Raw genomic sequence first — 24,617 nt, 5'->3', positions numbered from 1 at the left:
ATATAATAAGGCAACAACCTCATTACTAAACGCAAACAATCCACAATAAATAATTAAATTAAGCTTTCTTTCGTACGTATAAGTAATTATTAACTTAAAATTATCTAAATAGACAGATGAGGGTCACGAATACTCAAATTTCAATATCCTAAGGCCTTAATAATTTCGAAAGTAGTTTCTATGGATAAATCAACTGAAGTAAACTGTTCTCTGTTCACTGTAGCCTTCAGCGACTTGGGCATCCATCCGAAGATGGATTCTTTAATGAACTTTAATCAAGCAGTTTAGACAGGGGTTGTACTTACGGGCTGGGTTGAAAGAATAATTTGCGAAGATGTCTAGCCCGATATCCTACTTATCCTGAGCATTAAATGTTGGAATTAAACATTCCAGCAGTAAAACGGTTCGCGATTGTTTGAATTCCGACAACAGACAGTAAATAGCGAGAGCACCCGATGTCGAGATTCTTGATTTAACCTCATTAAAGAGTCAGTTCAAGTAGTGCTGTTCTGGATGCTCGAAGCTCCGTGGATAATTGAATGAGTTCAGTCTACGAGTATTTATCGATTAAATTTTATGAAATTGTGTTCTAGGCAATAAATCTCGCGAAAACGTATTTGTTTCAAGATTAAAAGATAAAAGTTGACACTGCCTCGGGGACCGCCTGATTACCCTCCATATATCGCGCTAGGAATATCCCATCCAAGACCGAATAAATCATTTTTTCCCATAAATCAATTTCAGCCTTGTTATCGGATATTTGAATAACGTATCCGTTAACATTCCTCCTCGTTTCCAGTCAGACATGCGATCCTTTGTGATGGGAGCCGAGTTTCAAAAATATTTTTATACGAAACGTAACGGCACCGTTGTCGGATTGATTCTGCTTTTCTACTCCAAAAGTAAGTCGTATTTGAATAAGAATTTGTTTGAACAGGCCTTTTTTCTCCCAATAGGCGGAAAAATGCTGTTTTCCGCGCTATTATTCCTGTCCGAAGTAATCAGACTAGAAGGGTTATAATAATATGAAAATATATTGTGGAAGAGCAAAATCCCACTCACAGCAAATTTATTCCGGAGGTAGTAAAAATGTCTTTTCTATTGCCCAATTCAAAATCGTCATTAATGAAGTTTTTTCAGCAAAACTGACAATTTTTTATGCAAAAACAAGGTGGTAAAACTGCATTTTTAGCCACACAGGACGGGAAACCTACTCATTTTTGTGTAACAAAATTTTCATCTTACTGAACATGCAAAACGGGCGTTCTTCCGCATTGGTCCGCATTTGCCACGTGCAACACCACTTTCCACACTTGTATCACTTATGACGTACTTCAGTCGGGCATAGTGTTCCAATTTGTATTTCCAACATTTCCAAACCTCCAAAGACCTCTCCTGGTTTTATAAAATTGTTATTCACTTTTTTACTGCGTCATCACTTTATTCAATCATCAATCAGTAGTAAGAAAGAAATAAAAACACTCAAAAACAAATTACATTCTGTATAATCGCACATGGCAGTAATGCCATTATTTGGACTGCCGCATTGAAACTCTTCCATGTTGAATACCAATTCGAAGAGTTTCGAACAGTTATTGAAATTTAAATTAATGTTTTTGCTTTTAAATTGCTTTATTTGAACTTTATTTGATATGCACCGCGAAACATACTTATTTAAAAACAATGTTTGCTTTGAGTGCCATCTGATTAAATTCCAACGTAAAATCCATAATGGATGTCCGCAGCTGCAAAACGAAGGAGAAGTGTCTGAACGAGAATAATTTCGAAAGAAGCAAACTAAAATTCTGAAAAAAAATGTGGAAAGTATTTCGTATTATATTCATCGAATTTATGACCTCAGCACTTTACAGTTCAAACCATAGAGGTCAATTACCATGTCACTGAGAACATTATATACAAGATGTTTAGGTTGATTTGTAAATTAGTCCTCTTCGATTTTTACCTACTTATTTGTAGCAACATCTGATACCAACAGTAAGCATATAGAGAGTAATAGAGTGGTGTGTTTGAGTAGTTCATAACTCCAAACTAAATAGCGACAAGACGGTGCTCTTTGTTTTTTAAAGAAGATATCCGCAACATTAAAACACGTTAGATTAGCTCGGGTCGGTTAAGGTTACTCAAATTTACTTATTTTTGAACTCAGTGATTACAACAAAGTCTACGTTTCAGAAATGGGTTTAATTGCCGTCCATTTATTCAATATGTCGACCTTGACCCACTTTTCTTGATTAATTTCTTTAATTATCTGGTTTATTTTGTGGCTGCGGGTGCTTAACTTTATTTTTTATCTATCTGCAATAATCAATCACCATCAATGAAGTAACTGCAAAGCAGGTTTAGTTGCAAAACCAATTTAATAAATTTTACTCACTTCAACTTGACTACAATTATATATATATATATATATATATATATATATATAATAATAGCATTTGATGCGTTTTCCATTGTTGAGGAAAGGTTTTTTTTAATAGCCAAAGAATGAAAAGACAGACTAGCGAATTCACTACCCCACGACCGCTCTTCTGCTCGTCAATCTATTAACTGCCAGTTCTTTGTCCCTGTTGTCTTAACTTTCCCAGTTCTGGTGAGTCCTTCAGAACCGTGGGAAAAGTACCTGCTAGTCCCTATTACAAAGGAACCAATAGTTTAGTGTCACCCAAATAATTAGCACACATGGCCACTTAAGAGCGTCGTGGTATTAGTGACCTCGCTCGACAATGCTTTTTCTTAAGAAGGCTGTCAGCCTGCCCTTCATCTTATTGTCTCTTCTAATATTACATCTACAGAACTTAAAAACTAATAAATCTCCGACATATACATATATATTTTTTCAAATTTCTGAATGATTATTAATTTTTTTTTCATACATTTTTGCTTAGCTCGTAGGGATTTGCTATTCTAGATTCGTTGACGGAGGTCGAAAATTGGCTTTAAATTGAGAAAAAATTTCCTTGGTAAGAACTCGAAGAATTACACGTAAAAAAATTGCAAATGTAGCACAGAAGCCTTACCCCTAGTGATTAGTAGATAAATAGTAATCCCGACTCTAAGTACAACACGCAGATTTTTCTCTCTTCCCGCTCGAAAGTCATCTATAGCTGAATTAGTATTTGGAGAATAACAAATTATTTTTTATTGCAGTAGGGCAATAAAATTGCAATTTTCAGCCAAATGGGGCAGGAAATTTATCCATTCTTCTATTTGAAGCCTACCAAAACATACAAAAAGCTATCCTTTCCGCACTCGTTAGATAAATAATCATTTCGTGACGTGAACATAATCTAGTAATTTGTTGGCGGTCCGAAACGGCTCCCTGTTGTGACGTTGGAATGAGGCTTTATTACCGGCCGAATATACAAATATATTTTAGGAAATTAAACGTTACAAATTGCTGTTGCAGAACTAATTTAGCCCTGTCATAGCCAGTGGGAAAAACAACGTTAACGACCTCTTTGTTATTTTTGACTGACAGGTAATTGCTTCAGAATAAAATGTGGGATTTATTGTAATAACACACAATAACGGCATTAAAGTAAACCGACTTCGTTGAAAGAACAACAATATTAACTTTAGAAATAAATTATATTATAACGAATAATAATCTAAGAAATTACGTCTATCACAAAATGAATCCCAAATTTTCACAGATTGTATGGAAGTTCAGAGTTCCATATACAGTGTGTACAGAAAGAACGGGAACGGTAAAACATTATTTTCTTTTACATCAAATTTACTGCACATGAAACACCCTGTATAGTACACTGGAATTATATTCAATTGAACAATTCACTGCCTAACTTGGCCATCTAATTTCGAGACACCTTGTCTAGCCTTATTTAAAAAGTCTCTATTATTTTTTCAATGTGTCATCAATATCACCTGTAGTAACTCTAGAAAAAGAAACAAAAATTTGTTGTCCTACTTTGAACAAACGAACAAATTGTTAGGATTGCAATTGATTTTCGTTAAATATTACTAAAAATACTTAACGACGAAATTTTGTAATTTTCCATTGCGAATAAAATATACCTGTGTAGTACATTTTATGTAATAAACATTACATAGGTATGCTCACTGCGGACAATATTGTAATGGTCAATATTTAATTTCACAATAATTATTGGTTCCAGTTCCTGCATTGCTCAGTGCGATTATTAATAAATTAGTTGCTAATTATTTATATTCCAGTGTTCCATTTCGCAGAACTTCATGAACATTTCGACTGATTCAACGGTGGTCCGAAATGGGGAAAAAGTAAAAAAAAAAGACAATAATGGATATTACAATGAAAAGTTATTATCTAATGAACTTTGAAGGAAATGTTTAAGAACTGGGAAACTGTTATTAACTGCAGGTTGAGTTGAGTTGAGAAACAGCCTGTAGAAGAGAGGTTCCGAGAAAAATATTTAAAAATAGGGAAGATTAATTTTTGAAGAAAAATATGTCTTATGATATTCCAAAACACTGGATTATCAAAAAAAGGAGGCCGCTACTGGTTACGTGGCATTTATCCATATATCAACAAGGCTCGCATAAGTGGATATGTCTTTACCTATATACATATGTTTGATTTTGTAGTAGTATACAGTAGTATATTATACATAGGGATAAATAGTCTTAGCAGACACGTATAACTCAGCAACCTTATGATAAATATATAGTACATCATTAATTCTTAAAGAATTGTTTTTAGTAGAGATAAGCTTGTAAAACAAACAAGCCTAAAAATAATTAGAAGTATAACGAAAAAATCCAGTAATTTGAATTATTCTCTGCAGGAATCTGTAAAATTACAGCACCGTTGTTATTCGCCCCATCTGTTAACTGAGTTAGGAATTGAACCTAAATAACCACCGGGTCCGATTAAGAAAAATGATACTGTATTTGCCAAAATTAGAAGAAACGAATTTTGCGGTAAAACAATATGTGATATTCCAGCTTATTTAAAAATTTCGGCTCGCCATGGACTGAAGATGCCTAATTGAATTTTAACCTCACTCATTTATCAAATTTCACCACTTCCATTGTTCACTATTAATAGAGGAAAAAATATCTGCATCGTGTAGCGCCCCAAAATTTTTATTAAGTTGAAATAGTATATACAAAAAAATATGTATCATTTGATTTTTGATAAAAACACTACACATCGAATTAAATTTTAGGTTTTAGTATTCTATAATTTTGGAAAGCGGTGGATTATCTTAATACATAAAATGGCTTTCTTCAGGGGCAGTATTTTATTTGATTTAATGTACGTATCTCCACATATCACGAATTTAAATTGAATAGAGTAATAGTTTAGCATACACACTGACCTTCCATATTTGAACAGAAACGCTTTATTTTCAATTTGAATGTAATAAAATGGCAATATGTAAATTGAATATTCGCCAAACAAATTCACTTTAATTTAATTTGCAAATCGAATGGCAATTTATGTTCGGTTACATGGTCGAATAAAGTATTGGCAACTTTAATTATTGTACAATGGGTTTAATAAATTTTTACATATTTACACTGCATGAATTTGAATTCGTTAATGATAATTATTGAAGTTGTTGCATTGGGCACCTGATCAGATATCAAAAATATAGTAGCTACAGTACTGTTTTACTATAGGCGAAGGGTTTTCATTAAAAAAAAACAGAGTCCTAGGTCCACAATAACAATGCTGAACAATAGATTGAATATCGGAAACATTTGTCACAGAACTAGCCAAACAAGCTATGTCACGGACAAACACAACCGAAATTGATTACCTCAGTTAATTTTTTTATTAAATCGTGGCTGTGCCTACAACATTTTTCCGGATGAATGGCACCGTATAAGTATGATTTATTATAGGAAAACTAAAATAAACCGACGGAAATTCTGCTGGCAAGTGATTACGTCGACGTGGGAAATGAATTGCGAATAATAATTCTTCAGTAGACCAGGAGCACGTACTATTCAATGTCGCCGACCAAAACACGACTGATTTAGGCTTATCGGTCACTTGATTTATGAGTCTAGACCTAATGAGAGTGCTTATTAATCCTCAGGGAAATGTGGTAATTTTAGACCTAGTTAAGTTATGGATATACAGACTTTAACTTGGCATTAAATTGAGCTCATTTGCAATATTAATTCATTTAGTTAAGCAATCACGTTACAATGATATGAAATTTCTCAGTTGAGAGGTAGGGTCAGTTAATTCTCGATTTTCGAGCCTGTTGAGTGAGGTGCAAAGTTAGTCGAGGGGACTCCAACGGTGTATAAACAAATCACTTACAGTGACTACTCAGCATTGGGGCTTGAAGTGGAATTTGGAGGTGGCACTACCTAACTACTTTGATCTATGGCTTGTCACAGAGCCTGATTCTGCACTTATAGGCCACTGCCAATAACAACATGTAAAATAACAAAGTAGAATAAGAGATATTGGTTGGAGATTTGGAAAGAAATGTGTAAATTTCTTGTTCTTCTCTCTCAAGTGTGGTCTAGTACAAGTTATTAAGATCTTGCTGGAAAAACCAGAGCGCCCCTTATATTACATTTAAAGTGGGTTTTTCACTGTAGTTAATGAAAAGCATAGGTAGATTAAAAGACAGATTAGAGGGAGTAAATGATTACTGATTAAATGACAAAAAAGAGGATTACACATAGAAGTTCAATAATGAAAATGGCTCTTAATGAGCGGACTAATTAAAAATTGAAGGTAATTAAGAAACTTTACCGAAGTTCTGGAAATTGTAAGAGTTCTAGGAGCAGAGGTGTACGTTTATCTGGATGTCAAAAGAATCTAATTCTAATTTGATTTCAATAATGTATAGAGTGATTTGTTTAATTGGGGATGCAACGAAAACATTTAAATCGATACGAAAGAAATATAAGAGCCAAATATATTCCTTAATTGAACAAGTATTTCAAAATTCGAAAAATCATCGGTCAACGTCATGCGAAAAAAAAATTACTCAAAAGTGTCTTATTAATGACATAGTAGCATTCCTTCTAACATTTGATAGTTTGAAATTTTTAAGAACATCAAAAATCCGAAATTTTGATTTTCATGAAAAATCTCCAAAAATGTCAAGAATTCTCTATTGTTAAAACATATTTAAATTCAACGTTAAAGTAGACACACTTACCTGAATTTGACTATCCCTGCATCTCTTAACTTGGTTGCACTCAAGAAATGCATGCAAGACATGCATGAAAGACATACATGAAAGACATGCATGCAACATACATACAGTAATTTTGCTTTTGCGCCGCACGTCTCCAAGTAATATACCAAAAGCACAACTGAAAATTTCATGTTGCATGTCTCATATATTATTCATCTCTGATGTAAATGGGCTTAAGATCTCGTAGATCCCTGTACTCATCTTTGAATTTGTAACACCCTGTATATCTTAAAAAATTCTTTAAATATCCTAGATTTTTTTGACATCCTATATTTAAGTTTCAGCAGCCTGAAACCCGAATATTTTGAATTCAAGAAAAAAAAAACATTTGGAAATTACGTCAAAATTATGTGTGTTAGTTAATGTGACACATGGCTCGACTTAGTTACATTAAACCTTTTTACGCCATTCTCAGGGAACCTTTAACCAACCAGTAAAATCGTATCTAAAGATATCTGGCTAATGGGCTTTTAGCATCTATCAATGGGCCATTACTATCTTACTTTCGAATTATAAAACGGAGAATTTTAAGGGCATTATGATAACGAATATTAATGAGTAAAATTTCATCAGCAAACAAATTCCATTCCATAACTTTATACTTACATTTCTGAAATCAATAACCTGCGTTACGAGCGTACCATCAGACCTCTGAAATTCGAGCATCACAGTGTCGTCACTAGCATTAGCTGATATAGTCTCTTGCACGACATCGCCTCCCTGAAATAAGAAAGAATTCCCCAAATTAGGAACAATTATTATTCCACTGGTAAACTATTTAGGTTGACTACATGAACTTCTCGTTTTGACGGCAGTAATTCAAATAGTATTCCAGAGGGGAACTTTAATAAATAGCGTGTTAGAAACACTGTAATTTAGTTAACCTCAGCTGAGAGCGTACCCAACCCTGCGGCTTAACCGCACGAAACAGGATGATGCTAGTCTGCCGTCTTGTATTTGTTCCTTGAGAATTGGGAATTCTAACCTGGGTCAAACAAAATTGAAGTTTCTTTGACTCTCTGGATGGTAAATTGGGGCAATACTCACGGTGTTTCCACCTTCGAATTTACTTGGCCCGCTCCTTTGTACCTTTCAAAGGACTAGAAATGACGCTTTGAGCATCATAAACTCATTTCCCAGGCAAAAAGAATCCGTATTATGTTCTTTTGTTAACTTGGCTTTCAAATTACTTTCGTCGCTTTGATGTCGAACTCGAGGCAGTATAATTTTATTTCAAAAACTCTCGTCCTACATCAGTCTGGCAGGTACGTCTTAAGCTACAAATCCGTCTGTGCCGAAAAGAGAGGAAATTGTGCCAACTGCTTCGTAACTCTTTCTATTTGATGCCACCTAAACAAGGATTCCTCTTAACCCCCCGGTCACGCCATATCCTCATTCGCACTCGCAAAGTCTGCAATAAGTTTGTACGTCGCTATAGGCGAGCATTGAGCCACACAATAGAGGGCTCCTGGGAATAATAGAGATCCCTTGCTATAGTGCATATCGACACCTACTCTGCTACTTATTTCCAGCGAATTATGCTTCAGAACTTTGCTAAATATCTTATATTATCTGCACAAAATTATCTATATATTCGCTAGAGTTGATTCAGACCTATCCCAGAGGCAGCAAGAGAAAAGTGCAATATCTCCCTAGATCGTGCCGTCAAGCTGACTATTACGATATATCAGGGTTTTTCTCCGGAATAAATAGCCTGGCCATACATCGTTTTCAATGTCACTTTATTGGGAACCAGGGTGTTTCTAAAGAGAACAGATTGCTCCTCGAGAATCCGCTCCAAAGAAAAGAATGGAAACGTCTTCTGGGGTGTTTCACATACGCCGAGATTCCGACATCAGTTAAGGGCTTTACTGTCCTCGAGAAAAAACTCTGTATTCCACCAAATTCTCAATGTGCTTTCGAAATTATTGTGTCTATTCAAGGCGTACTAGAAACCATTACAAAATTGCGTGCTTCATGTACTTCGATTTGAATAATATTATTTTTGTATGCCACCAGTTGACATCATGTAATTACAAGACGTTGATGTGGACTGCAAGTGCTAGGTGGTGCATAATAAATATTTTCGTTTAAGCTGTAATTGTATTGTGGTATCGGTATTTTTTTAAACAGTATTGAATTTAAGCTGTGAGTTATGAGCTTTGGAGAACGTTAAGAACCCAAATGAACAATGATTGACGAAGAGCATACGTTCTCCAAAGTAAAAGCTTTGTCTTCCAAAGGGAGTTGTGTTAAGAAAAGTATCATTTCGACTACTTTTTCACTTGAACTTGAAAGGCTTTAGAATTGTCTAGAATTTCCTATTGATATTCAGTTAATATGAGACATTTCCATTCCTAGATATTGTGTGAAACTCATAAAATATTCTGTTTTTTCCTTGAGACTTAGGAATTTTCTTACGAAATTTCGAAATATGGGAAATTTCTGAAATAGTGGGAAATGCTGAGGAAGTTGGAACGCTTCATAACTTGAATTTGCACGAGTCTAGTACTCCATCTAAAACATAAGGTTTCCTAAAAACTTGTAAAAAACCATAAAACTTTTAATTAATTTCTGGAAGTCCTGGGTAATCCATAAAAAATGGAGCTATTTCCAAGAGACTTAGAAAATCTATGGAAAATCCTGGATCTTTAGGAAACTCTGAAAAATTTGAATGACTCGTTATAGTTTTAATACAAATCGTTTGTATATTTTATAACATCTGGGTAAATATCAATTCTCTAGGCTCGACATGAAACGAGGATTTCGTAACTCATGATAGGTGTTGATTAGGTGTTTACTTTGATTGTAATATTAGAACACTTGTAGGCCAAAACGCAAACATAGTGCCTTAGTTTCATTCATAGCTTCGTCTTCGATTTGGCTATAAATAGCGCTGCGGCAGTAAATGTGCTACTTTTTCTTCCAGTTAAATAAATATTATGTCCACATTTTATACTTGTTCTACAATAAAATTATGACGCGATAAAACTATAGAAGTCTATAAAAAAACAGAAGTGAAGAGAACTTTTCTGAGCCGATAAGACTATTTTTCAAATGGCAATTACCATTATCTCAAACAAACATCTTTTCCATAATTTACACGATAGTCTCTGCTCATACAACCACGAAATAAGAATTATTACGTCATTATCCTGACCCAATTAAATATTTTTCACGAGTTCCTATTTCACTGCAATGTTCCAGTCAGTCCAGGAAAATTGCCATGAATAATTTAAAAATCCATCAAGATAGAAAAGTCGGATAACTTCCACTGCCTCGCTTAATCTTCTATGGCGCCAAAGTTCTTTCCGTATCCGGGAATATTGTTTATTTAAGGCTTTCCAGGAATTCTGTCTTTGTAAATAAGAAATGTGGTTTATTTATGCTCACTTTGGAAAAGTCAGGCAGTTTCTACCTTACCCTAGATCCGGAAAGTAAATAAAAACTGATGGTTGGACGTAGTTTGAGGTCTTAGGGTGAGACCGTAAACAATACCGGGATGATAAAGCTTTATAAGCTCGAGGAGGGTATTATTTACATTTGCAATTCAGTTAAAGTCCGGAAATGCTCGTTTTGGCAGAGGATTAGTTTCAACGAGTTGTCCTTTAAATCCCGGATTAAGTATAACTTCTTCTAAAATAGACGCTTGTGAGCGCTGATGGGAGCTTTTATGTACGTTCCTGTATTAAATAAATAATAAATGTCGCTTTGCCCATATAAAAAACTCATCAAAAGTGAAAAGAATCGTGTATAAATAAACTCGAAAAGTATTTATTGTAATCAAACTTCAGAGTTAGCGATACAAAGCAAAAGTTATCGCGTGTGACGAGGGGGCCGACTGCTTAATGTCCCCATTTCCGTTTGTTTTGGAAGTTGTAACTTCCTTCTGAACTGCTTTGAGTTTGATGAATAAAACTGAATTCGATATCGAGCGTGCGCCTTTCGAAGAGCAGAAAATTCAATTTGAATGTTAGAATTTTCAGGCAGTGCTGTAGGTATTAAACCGGAAACAGTAAACCAAATATTCCCAGATAGCGTCAAAGGGAATTTTCAGTTCACTTCCCGCAACGCGTGTAGTTACTATCAAATAACTGCTTCGGCTCCAGCAAGTGGTGGCCATTGAATCTTAAATTACTGGTTGATCTACGCCAATGCTCAGGAGGGCTGCATGTCTTTGAAGGTGCGAAGTAACAAGCACGAAACACCCACTTTGAAATATTTAAATTCGATTTGATAAGGGAAAGCTGAGGACAAATTGGGGTCGTTGTTCGTATGTGCATTCAGCTTTTGAAATAAAGTGACTTGAAACTGGCTGATTTTAAAAGCAATCTCAGATATCTCAAAAAGCACAAATGGTGTTTTTTAAGTTAATGGAGCTGAAAGTTGAAGAAAAAAGATGACGAAGAATAGCCTTTGTTTGAACGTTAAATGGAGATGAAGGTTTGCAAATATTTAATGAGGCTAAACAAGGCTGGAATGATAATGAAAAGAAATTTAAAAGTTTATGAGGACTTATTTCAGAAATTACGCATACCGGATAACAGAAAAAATCAAGTTTGAATGATTCCAGCAAATATGTAAGCACGATCGGGGCCTCTTTTTCGGAACTGAACCCTATTTCCCTTTCGAACATGGCCAGCCGAGATACCTCGGCGGTCGGACCTAGAGAGCGGGGTTCCCCCTTTTGGAACTAAATGGCCCGGCTCGCCCTTTCGGGCTTGGACGGCCGAAGTCCCCCTTTCGAATCTGAACAGACAAACCACATGCAGCTTTAATAACCTGCTATTACAGTCTTGATGACCCTTCAACAAGATATCTAATTTTATATAAAATTTCAATACTTCCTCAATTTAATGTAAAAATATTGTGATTTCTGAGAAACTTAATGCGTTTTGTTGAACAATTAAAATCAAACCTCTTAGTCGGACATTCGTTACATGGTTCAGCAGTTAGGAGCTAGATAGGAGAAATTGCTTTAATGCGTCTTAGCTACCATTTTCAACAATTCTCGAAGTGTATTTTCAACTCTTTTTAATTTCTAAGTCATAAAATGTATTTGACATTGTTTGCCAAAAACACAATTTAGGTATCGCTGCTTATTTAAAAAATATCTGAGGAAAATTAACAGGTTGTCTCCGTCACCTTCTTATCTTGTCCTGTCAACCATTTCTAACGCTTCCTGTCGTGCATTTTCTTTCAATAGTTTTGTCTTCCGCTGACAAAAAAGCAACCTTTTAATGGTATGAAATGGGTTGTAAAATCTAATTTTTAATAATACTTTTACGGCCTAGCCATTAAACATTTTATCACTGCAAATTTGATAGATAAATGGCGTAATTTTTTTTTGATTTCATGAATCGGTTAGGAAGACATTGTTACGGATTATATTACGGATTAAAATATTTTTCTTTCAGAGAAATATTTTAGCAGAAGAAACATCTGTGTGATTTTCTTGGATCTCGTCTATCATTTTTATTAATTTCTGCGTTTTATTTTTAATGATATTCTATTCTTATCTCCCAGATACCATACATACAGTCTACGTACCACATACACAGTGTACTCTCGTTTGCTAGATAAAGGGCAAGAAAAAATAACAGGTTATTTATATTAATGCTAATAGTTTTTATATGTTATTGTATGCAATGTAGTAAAAATTTGACATCGAATTTGGTGGAAGTGGTAAGAAATCGTAACACCATATTGCGTATCCAAACATCGTTACTTTAGACAGACATTTGTGGATAAGAAATTCGCGTGTTATTTTCTTGGTTCTTGTGAGGCATATTTAATTATTACGGTACGCGATTCCGACACTATCGAAACAAATACAAAAAATAAATACTAACACGTAATAGTAAACATAGTTGTAAAACACTTAATGCTTTACACATTAGGTATCAGTAGTAACGGGATAAGCTATAATTTTTGGACTATTTGAATGAGCGCAGTAGCTCAAGACGTTGAATGAAAATAGCCAATTTCAGCAGGAGATGAAAAATTCGTGTGCTTCATATAAAACTAAAGGGGAGTTTTGCTAAGTTTGTTTATAAAGCAAAGGTGTTTTCAAATTTTGAACGTTCAAGAAATTGCGGGATCTTTTAAGAAACTGAACAAAGTCAGCCACTATCTGCGGGAAGATAGCAACATAAACTAACTTACGACCTAATAAAATGAATGAGATTCGCTTAGATTGATCTCATACCGTAGGCGTATAACAACTCAGATAATGAGATTGGCAAAAAAAATCTACGAAAAATTTTAATCATTTTAAATATTCACGAAATTGCATTGGATCTCAAGAAAATAAGGTGAAACAGCTAATGCCGGTATCAGATGGCAGAATCGACTTCCATCACGTGGAATATCGACAGAATTGCAGGATATCAGGAAAATAAACTAAAACAGCTAATATTAGAACGAAGATAGCTTTAAACATTTTGGAATAGAGGCGCGAAGAAATTGTCGCTTACAAATTTTTCATTACAATAACTTGTTATGAAAATATTAAATTGCAATTTTGTCATTAAAATCACCATCGTAGAATCTTTGAAATTAGCTCCGAAACTTCACGATGCAATGGCTCGATTTTACGGATTTTTCCTTGCTGAGAATATATTTTCACAAAAAGACCCTTATCGACATTCTATAACGAAGCCACCTCACAAAATCAAACTCAATTTAGCTCCCAACTTTCAACTATATCCCCAAAATACTCCGTAATGCTGGTAACTTAAGCGGCTTACCTGAAAATCCTCTCCCGAATGTTGGAACTTGATGAAGAACACACGAGCGACCGTCTATCGTTCTCTCTTTGCTGAGTCAGATTTTATGTCAAGTTTTTGATCCAAATTAAAAATCCAATTTAGTGACTTACTACTAACCATTAATTCATTTTCTTCCTTCTACAGATCATTGCAATTGATTTTTGGCCAAACTATGTGTTTCGACGATATTTCTATTTCACGTCGGTCCCATTTTCTGTTAAAAGGAAAGTGAGCTACTTTAATAACATCCAATTAAGTTCGTTATAAAAACCCGGCTCCAGTAAAAATATGGAATTTAATACTTTCCCAAGAAGTTGTTTCCAGTCAATTTTCCTTCCCTGCGTTCCCAACATAATCCTTGTTGAAAGGGGGGATTTAAGAGTTACCAATTGCATACCAATAGGATTTTGGTAGGGCAAAATACTAAGGGCATAAAATATCGATAGTCTTAAAGAGTATTACCTACGTGATTCCGGGGCGGCCTTTTATTTGTTCCAATACACGAAAAAAAATATCGATACAGGATATGCTCACTAACTGTGGGGCGAAACCTGTTAAGAATTCCATTCTGGTAGAACAAAAAATCCAAGCTGGGAAATTCGGACGTTAATGCTCATGTCGGGTTACACGGCTCGTTTAATGGAATCTCGATTAGATTGCTCGAAATAAGGAAAATAAATTGCCTTCACTCCCGACGTGTTTCTGCGGGAATCTTAATGGGAATTATTATATCTCTTAAAAAATCCAGGAAAATCCATTAAGAGTATTTAAACTTAAAGGTTTATCATATATCCAAGGAAAGGAACTATTTTTATTGCTCCTCGATAAATTACCTATTTAACCTTCGGAGAAGCTTTTGCATGTACGACATTAAAGTCCTTATAACTAAGTTTGCCAAGACGGGAAGATTAGCCCGATTTTGATGTAAGTAGGCGCGAAACCCCGTGGGCTCGATAATAACTGAATTTCGTAATTACGATAATTATCCTGGTTAATATACAATTTTGCGCCCTTGGAAATGAACAGATCTTGTCCCATTCGTCTGAGACTAAAGGTCTACCAGACCAGAAATTTGAAGAGGGTAAAGAACCTTTGACTTGTTTCCACATTACGAGATTAAAGGACGACGGTTATCAGCGACAACTGTCCCTAAATCAAATAGCCCAGTTCCTTTTCATTTCGCGGTAAATTAGATTTCATCTTGTAGCCATACACTAAAAGATCTTTGTGAAATTTGGCCTCGTATGTTTCTTGAAAAGAAGTAACATGCGAGCTGTAAAGTTTGTGTAGATTTTTATCCTCTACTTTAGAAGCTGTTGGATTAGGAGATATTTTAAGCTCCCGAAAAATAATGGTCCTCGCTGCTAAAAACTACACGAATTATCTTCGACCAAGTGCGAAAATTACTTATATAGTCTATTCAAAACTTTGTCAAAAACCAATTTAAATTCTATATCACTTAGAAGTGTATCTGAAATGAATTTGAGTAACTCAAAATGTTATAGAAATACTCAATATTTCGCAACTTAAAAGACACATCATAATATAGCTATGGACCATCAAATCTGTTGAACCAAAAATCCATAACTTCTATCCATAAATGAATATATGACAATATGTCTGGAGTATCATTAAGCTCCCTCGGTGAGGGTAACTCAGGTGAATTATTCTTAGTTCTCAGTTTAAGTGGGAGTTAATATTTTTCCTTTTCGTACATGGTAGCAATTTATATTCTTGTTACATCCCTGTGTGAGATAGGTAACCTCTTCAGCAGAAAGGGCTAAAGTTACCGTGGCCCTAGGAATACATAATACACGGAGCACCTTTTAATAGTTTGAAAAATGCAAAAAGCGAGCAACTTTCAAGTCAAGTTGTTTTTTGCTTTATTTACAATTTACAATTTAGTGCTTTTGAACACCATATTATATAAGCACCAATAATCCACACGAATTTTCCTCATAACAGTATTGAAAGTAACCCCATAATATGCAGAATGCTAAACTTATGGATATTAAAGCGTCGAGCTAAACTTATGGATATTAAAGCAAAACTGCCTCATTGCCCAGGAGAGATAAATTATAAAGCAATATATTATCTCCAACGATGCAATAAAATATTATTAAAAATATAGGAAAATTCATAGAACTCCCATGTAAGGTATGCACATCAAGATAGATGAAAAAAGAAGCATAAAAAATCTAAACAATCATTACAATTTTTTGCTCAAAATTCGTTAGCGTGAAAAAGGCCAAAAAACGCATTTAAAAACAGCGTCGTTAAAGGCAAAAACATCCCTTTTAAGCGCAAAACTTTCTGTCCCAATAGGTTTATGAGTCCCTGAGGACAAGTTGAAAACTTGGCCGGATAAAAAACGAAGCATTCAACGAAAACAAATAAAAAGTTTCGCAACTTCTCCTATTTTGCGAATTATACAATGCTAGCTTTATATTCTCAGGCAGCCGGAGCTGTTTATTGAAATGACTCTCTTTTTTGGACCGAAAGGAATTTCGTCTTTAATTAAAATTACCGGGGGCTCCACTCTCGCAGCTTTCTTCTTTTCTTATTGTTTTCCAATTCCAAAGGAAGTTGGGTGAATAATTAATAAGCTTCAATTTATCGTCCAAAACGTATTAATTCGGCTCCGAGAACTTTTTCGTAAACGTCCTTAAACACACATAGATCGATTTAATGGATAAGACAATTACTGATTTGTCATAAAAATATACTTGCTATTTTTTCTGCCATATGTGTATCTCATAATAGAAAAAATACAAGGAAAATAAAAATATCTTCAACGATATCAGATCGATGAAGGGGAAGAATTTTTTAATACCGGAAAAGTGTCATTTTACAAGAAGATGGTAATATTAGTGGTTAGCAGTCAATATTGTTTATAAGCTTTTAACACTTTTCTGGAACCGTAAAATACTTACCATGAACTAGAATTTGTAAACCCCTCACACTCCATGCACATCTGCTGCATAATAATTTTTTTTTTGTCTTGTTTGGGAATAAGGTCTCACACACAAGTAGGGGTGAATGGAGCAAAGGAATTGCATATTATTCTAAGTTGAAACTAATTGAATATTTACATTCAGCTTTTATTAAAAAAATTATTGTTCCTTAGCTGTTGAAACAAGGAATCTTTAGAATGTTTCACGTATTTTATATATTCAAAATCCATACACCTCAGTTCTGTTTTTTTTTCGTTTTTGCAATAATTTTTTCCTAAGCTCTGAAAATGGTGATTTGTCGCTCTAACGTTAACAACTATTTCGATCGGGCCTTTAATAAAAGATAAATGTTATTTTTAATTAATTTAACTGAGAATTGTGTGTAAATCTACCGCACCAACGACCCCTACTTGTGTCAGCCATTATTCCCAAACAAAGTAAAAGAAAAAATAAAAAATCCGCCTCAAACGTATAGAACATATTTATAATCCTTTTTAGAGGCAGGTAGCTATTTTCGAAACCTTTTAAACTAAAATATAAAATGATAGATGTGCATGTAACATTTTTACGATTGAGAACGGATGTCTTTTATAGAAGGTATGGGACGTCGCCTCGTCGGTCCATGTGTTTCAGTTCTGGAACCATGAATAAAAGATGCACTTCAATTTGCGGGGCAACGAGGGTCGTAACATAAACTTAAAATCGTTGCTCGTACAGTTATTAAGAGCTTCCGACTATAAATTACGATTTTAAAATTGCTCCTGTCGGATGTAAAGAAGTTGTTCGGTGCCAGGCTGCCAAAAATAACTTCTAAACTGTATAAAATACTCGTAAAATAAATCTTGGATGTTGGAAAATTCCCAACTCGGTCAAACATCTATAAATTTCCCATATTTTTTCCCCTTCCAAGAAGTAGAATGTTTATGACCCACTTTCCATGCTGAGACTCTTAAAATCTCAATACTGCAATGAACGGTAATTTATTTCTTTGTTAGGTTTAACAATGGCTTGAACATGGCAGACCGAAAGTGAGATTTTTAATTCGTGACCCATCGAAGAAAGCGCAAACAATTTGTAGGCGCAAAGGGAATCGATTGAAGGGCTTTCAATATTTTGACCTGACCGACTGTGGGGAATCGATAACTGATGAATATGAGCTCTTGTCTATCAGTGCTAATGGATTTCAGTGAAACAGACATTTACGACGGCATAAAAAGTGTGGAAGGATGAAATTTCCGGATTATTGAATATAACGCTTTTATAGCAGAATCACAAAACTATATTACAATTTCATGTATTATTGTTTTTCCGCGAACATAAAATAAAATGTTGGACCATACATTCTTTGATAAATTTAACAAATATTTTCGAAATTTGCTCAAAATACCTTCTAGATTCTTCACTATTCCGAGTTCATTTTATGTGCTCATCAATAAAGCTCAAAGTTAGAATTGTTTCTTGCTATTATTACTTGTCATTTTGTTTGAGTTAGGGCCCTTTGATTCAGTTCCCAAGCAGTTCTTCAGCCAGAAACTCGAATAAAACTTGAGAGAAACTCTTTGATAGTCAACTCAACTTGATTAAAAGGATCTTGAAGTACGGCAGAAGGTCTTGAATTAAAAAAATGCAGATTTTTTCGTTGCTTTTCTGCTTAAATTCGAAGAAAACCAAGAAGGATAAATATTTCTTCATAGAAAATATAGAAAGTAATAAAAAAATAGAGCGAATGGATAAAATTCTATTATTCAACGACATTTTCTAAGTTTACACGTTAGGAGGAACTCTTCAGTGTAGTTCTGCCTATTTAACTTAAGAAAACTTCTTGGATATTAAAATATTTTTGACTATTAGGATTTGAAAAAGAGATCTTGAAATTGTTAAGAAAACTCGGATTTAAAAGTTTGAAATTTTCAGAATTTCTTAGTTATTCACATTCATTCGAACGGCACATTTTTTTTCTCAATGAACGTTATTAAATGATTATAATTTTTATAAACCTTAATTGGCTTTAGGAATCTGAAATTTACAGAATCATTAGTTATAAAGTCATACTAATCACAAATTTATGGCCAAAATGTTTTTTCAAATCCCCGACTAACTAATAGGAATTTATTGAATACTTTACAAAAAAGGATTTATATGAATAGGGTGTTTTGTTGAACAGCAACAAATAGAAATACCTTTAAAAACCGATACCAAAAAAGCAAAAAGCGTGACTTGACATTCTTATATCGTATGAATTTTTCAAAACACGTAATTTTTTAATTTAAAATGTACGTTATGCTAACCCAGATACACCTTAAGTGGTCTGAATCCATTCTATCTATGAATTTCTAAAAACGTCTATTTCTTGCAAAGCCGGACTGACCTTATATAGAAGCACGTTACTGAAAGCTTACGTTCAATAAAACCCTGTTAACCTTTTTCCGGAAATTACACAATTAATTGTAATAACTCTTCTTGAACAGTCGGAATTAACAACATTTTTCACAAAGCTCCAGTAAGCATTAAAGAGAAATTTTCATTCAAATTGAAAAAGACCCCATATGAATGTTAAAAAGTGGGTAGCCTCAACTTCCTTCACTTGCCGGAAATGCTTGGAAATGGTATTTTTCATCTCCACACCTAGGAGGACCCCGAAAAATAAACTTTTTGTGGAATCCAATCTGGTCCAGTCTATCTTCGTTCCTCAGGAAGACTGAACCTTCCCATTTTTCATCTGTCTACCTGCACATTCATTTACTTATTCACGAATAATTTGAATCAGCTTGTAAGGGAGACATTATGCATTATTAGATTTAACTCCACTGGTGTAATTCCAGAAATATATTTAGGACATTATAAAGTGACAATGCATCCAATTACGAGATATTCAACACCTTTTCAGGCTAACTCATTTATTAAGAATCTGTTCCTTCGCATTGTTTAAGTTGGGTGAAGTCCGTACTTAGTAATAACACTTAAAGAAAACGCCAGATCAAGAATTTAAAATAAATCTAAATAACAAATCCCCTTCGAAATTGTAAAAATTATCAGATCTTCCTCGTTTGCGCACAAAAAGTTCGAGCTTTTCCCGAAATCTAATAAAATCCCAAGAACCGTTTGTTCGAGCAACAAAAATACCTCCCCAAATCTTCGCAAAGCCTCGACGTCGCTTTTGTCCTAAAACCAAGATTTAAGGCTTCTAATTGCTACTGATAGTCGTAGGTAAATGTAAAACACGACTTTCTCCAGAGGCGTACGTGTTTTAGAGAGTTTAAGGTCACTGAAATGTTTAGGGATGCTCACTCAAATATTGCAAATTGGCGAATTGCGAAAATACATAATAGAGGATTATCCCTGCTGGATTACTCTCAGATAATCCCAGAAGTTCCAATCCAATTGCATTTGATTAAAAATCCCACGTGCAAACAGCGTCGCTCCCTCATCTCTCAAATTTCAAGCACCGAGTTAAAGTTTGCGAGAAATGAAACACCTCGGGACGTTTCCCAAAGTTTTAGGGAGATTAGCTATCAGACGCAACCTTTCGGCAAATGAAATTCGAATGTAGTTCCAGTGTGCTCGTTAGTAACGTTTCTAGATTGCTAAAGGGAGTTTAAGAGGTAGTACATAAACTCTGGAAGTCAAACGAATCGAGAATTCTTTCTAAAACAGAACAGTCGCGGCCTCCTGTGCCAGATAGGTCACGTTTTGGAACCCAGCCATGTGTGCATTTCTTATTAACGTTGATTTTTCTACACACCGTCTTTCTGCTTTATCTTCGGTTCAAGGTTTGTTCAAATACTGTGAAAAAATTGCCGCGCAAATGACCCGGAATACAAACTTTCTACTTTGAAAATTTTTGCTTTTCGTCTCTCTAAGAATTATCGAATAGCGCCGGACACTTAATAAGCATTCTCCAATTAAGGGATTTTTGCTTCTCAAAAAATTAGACCAATTAAATTGCTGAAAGGAAATCCTTAAAAACTCATTTCTCTCATTGCACCACGTAATCAGTAGCAATTTTTACAATAGTAATTCGGCTCTTGTTGGGCGAAATCACTTTCTCAAATTCCGAAGTTTGTATGCGGAGCGACGGGTCATTGAGTAGAGTGGCAAAGTTTCAGGATAAAAGGGTTAAAACCTCGCCGAAAGCTCCTATTTTCCGATAGTTTTATTTCCCTCATTCATTTAATCGACATCTCTTAAACAGGCAATAAAAATGCATTTGAACGGATTTAAAGGAGAATTTGCTCAAGCAGGATAATAAGCATATAATTATGATGCCCTCTTCAATAAACAAACAACGATCTAATGCAAATTTCATAATTAAACTATAGCGTGAATGTAGGATGAAACAAATTACGCATTGCCAAACAACGAGAGAATCGGTTGATTGCTTTTATTTAGAACGTTGAATGTTAAATTAACGATCGAACGCTCTAGTTAGCTCTTTGTTATAATTTATATTGTGCCGAAATCGATAGATTAGCTGCGCTTGCAATGCTGACTAAATAAACTGTTGAATCTGATCACAATGATGGAAGGAACATCCGCTTCGCACCTTTTCAGCAGAAAAATAATTACTTCATTTTGGAATAAATTATACCCGAGTTGCTAAAACCCACATAAATGTCAGGAAAACCGAAAAAGTGATAAAATTACCAAACCTCGAAATGCGCCTTTCTATAGAAATTATATTGTAGGTAAGTTTGACGCAGTTCATTATTAGCGCAGAAGTTTGCTAGAACTTAATAGTAAGCGATCGTTTCTTTTCCTTTGATCCACCTCTTGAAAATTGCCGTTCAAAGTTGTGAAAATGAGCATTACTATGTGAATTTTGAGCGTTACTGCGCTGAAATTATTATTTTCCAGTTTTGAAAAGTACCAAAAATTACTCACGAAATCGATTCAAACAGGGGTAAGTTTCCGAGGAAAACGACTCTATAGCGGTCCTTCCAGGCAATACCAAAAATTGCTCCTTACAAGGAATTTACGGGAACTCTCGAAATCTCAACGACGACTATGTTCAATTGACTGAGACCTCATTTACTTTTGGCTGCAAAAAAGTGAATCTCTTTGGAAAATAAGCTCCCAAGGCTCTTTCAGAAACATACAAAAATTGCTCCTCAGATTCTTGTGAGAATTACGAGATATCGAGGGTTTCTATACTGAAATCGTCGATACTTTTGAGTTCCGGATGCGTTTCGATTTCGAGAATTTTCCAAAAACGCTCAAGACCGTTCAAATACACGCACGCACAAAACAGGACATATATTTTAAAGAAATTATCCAAAGTAATCGCTAAAAAATTCTAAATATAAAATTTACAAAACTTTGCAGAGAACAATACAGTATTTTTAACATCAAAAGCAGAATAATTATTTTATTGTACATTCTGGCTTTTATTGAAATTGTAAATCCGTATTTCGCTATTCAATAGTAGGGAAACTAGAGTTAGGACCCCTATTGCTTTTTTTGATTCAATGTGTCGTTCTCATGCTTAAGGGGAATGTAAGAACAACCCCTCGTGTGTGAACAATAGAGTTAATGAAGAATTTTTGGTTATGAATGATCTAAATTGGAGCCTTGTAATTTCTCGTAAACATTACGATATTTGAGTTCAGAATTCAGAAATATTAATGAACAGGCAATTATGTGAATACATATATTAGTCATTAATACACAAATAATTATTTATGATATTATTTTTGTAATGAAGGTTGAATGGCAACTCAGAGCCTCATTAAGGGCTAAATTATTAATGTACTTTCACCTTCAATTATAAACTAATTGTCAGTAACACATCACAGTGAAGTTGTTTTAACGAAAAAACCGCCGATTCCAAACGGAAAAATGATTTTCAAGCATTTCTACTGGAAAAATTTTCGTTTATAATCTAAAAAGACCACAAGAGCTTTAGTTCGAGTGGTCTTTTATTTGATTTTAATTAAAAAATTTGTCGCATAGAAGGAAGTCTCTATGAGAATTACATTTTTGAATTAAATCGGCGGAATTCGATGAAACATTGACCTTAGAGGCATATTTTATTGGACAACTGCAAAAACTAGCAGTTGGTCTCGAATTGGTGACGGATTTAACCCACCGGGAGTATTTTTCTGAAACCGTTTATGGCAGATGGAAAACGCTTCTGACTAGTTGCTACAACAACGTGGCCTTTTCATTTTGGTCTTTTCGATGTGATTTTTTCGGAAAAGACTGTTACCTACGACGATTGCTGGTATATCGAGAATTTTTATTGGTATTTCAAAGTGAACGGAGTTGTCATGGAAACATTGAGTAGTCCGATTTAATTAACCCAAATTCGTCAAGTGCTTTTCAAGGTTTTCTTGGAAACTGCCTTGATATAAATGTTAACAGCACATTAACGATTTGGCCCTTAGTCTTAAGTAATACTATAGTAGGACTCAATATATTGATTGGCGCAAATGGCACAGAATAGATAGGGATCGTTCTGATGTAAAGGCGAGTTCAATTTATTGATAAATAAAACAGTTGGAAAAACTTAAAATAAGTGAAACGCAAGCGAGATAAATTAAGGGACGCTGTAAATGGCGCCTTTGTGTTTGTAGCCGCGGGGCGCTTTTAAATTTTAGGGTTCAGATGGATAAAAAACGGATTCGTCAGTTTAGCACTTTATTTTTGCCGGCTTTATTACAAAGGGGATCGTTTGCTGTAATTAAGCTACTTGAAACTAAACTCGGCTTTGTAAATAAATAATTAACATGATTCGAGGTGTTTTAAAATAATTTAAGGCTTTCTGAACAGTAGTAGTTAACAAAGTGTTTCAAAACGGCAGGCATGGAACCTAGTAGTAAAAGAATCGCAAATATTACGTAGCTTTTGGCGGTGATTAAAAATGACGAGTTCAAGCATAACTTAAAAAAGCCTAGAAAGTCGTCCATAAAAATTGCACCGATAACGATATGATGTAATGATGGCAATGCGGCATTCAGTTCTAAAATGAGATGAAAGAAATCCTTTATCTCTCACACAAATCCAGTCAAATTTTTAAGATTATTTGGTGTAAATTGCATTATTACGATTATCAACTGTTAGGGGAATATTGATGTTTCAAATATGGATCTCTATGAACTTTGACAGCTGTAATTTCTGAACGATATAAAATATGACGAAACGGCTTTCCCTTTCTGTTTTAGTTTTTCAAGACAAGTCGGTATATTAAATTTGAGGTGTGTCAAATTTTTGAAAAATATCACATTTGCACTTCCGACTTTTCTCGAAAAAGTAAACTGGAAATGTAAAAGCCATTTTGTCATATTTCAAACCGTTTAAAGATTGGACTGTCAAACCTCAAAAAGAGCCACATGTCGAACGTCAATGTTTCATAACATGTGACATAATATTGACAATTATTTTAAAATATAATTTTCATAAACTTTTCAGATTTCACGCAATTCTCAGACGCCTTAAGAGCCAATCCTGTATGATAACAAACCATTTCTGCTCTGATCTTAGTAAAAAATCGACATGTGCGTTTGAAAACATTCGAACTAACACTTTGTCATGTATAGTCAATTATATACTCGCCATTAACAACATACCTACTCACTTAAGCAAAACAGCCTTTTAATTGCTAATGAACAGGCTTATTTAAAAATAATTAAAAACCCACTAATGTTCATGCTGCTTTAGTAATTACCAAATCTTTATTCAGCCAAATTAAAAATAATCCTCAT

At 34.5% G+C, this 24,617-nt stretch overlaps 1 protein-coding gene across 1 annotated transcript in view; it reads right to left on the bottom strand.

Moving 5' to 3' along the window:
- oaf (out at first) overlaps window positions 1–24,617 on the bottom strand; it is a 70,498-nt gene that overhangs the window by 22,299 nt on the left and 23,582 nt on the right. Inside the window, exon 2 of the mRNA XM_066397792.1 lies at window positions 7,800–7,913. Within this exon, the coding sequence (XP_066253889.1) occupies window positions 7,800–7,913 (114 nt within the window). The remainder of the gene's footprint in view (window positions 1–7,799; window positions 7,914–24,617) is intronic.

This window comes from Euwallacea similis, chromosome 16 (assembly GCF_039881205.1).
Source record: "Euwallacea similis isolate ESF13 chromosome 16, ESF131.1, whole genome shotgun sequence".
Taxonomy (NCBI): Eukaryota; Metazoa; Arthropoda; class Insecta; order Coleoptera; family Curculionidae; genus Euwallacea; species Euwallacea similis.
This window is presented reverse-complemented; position numbering and strand designations above follow the sequence as displayed.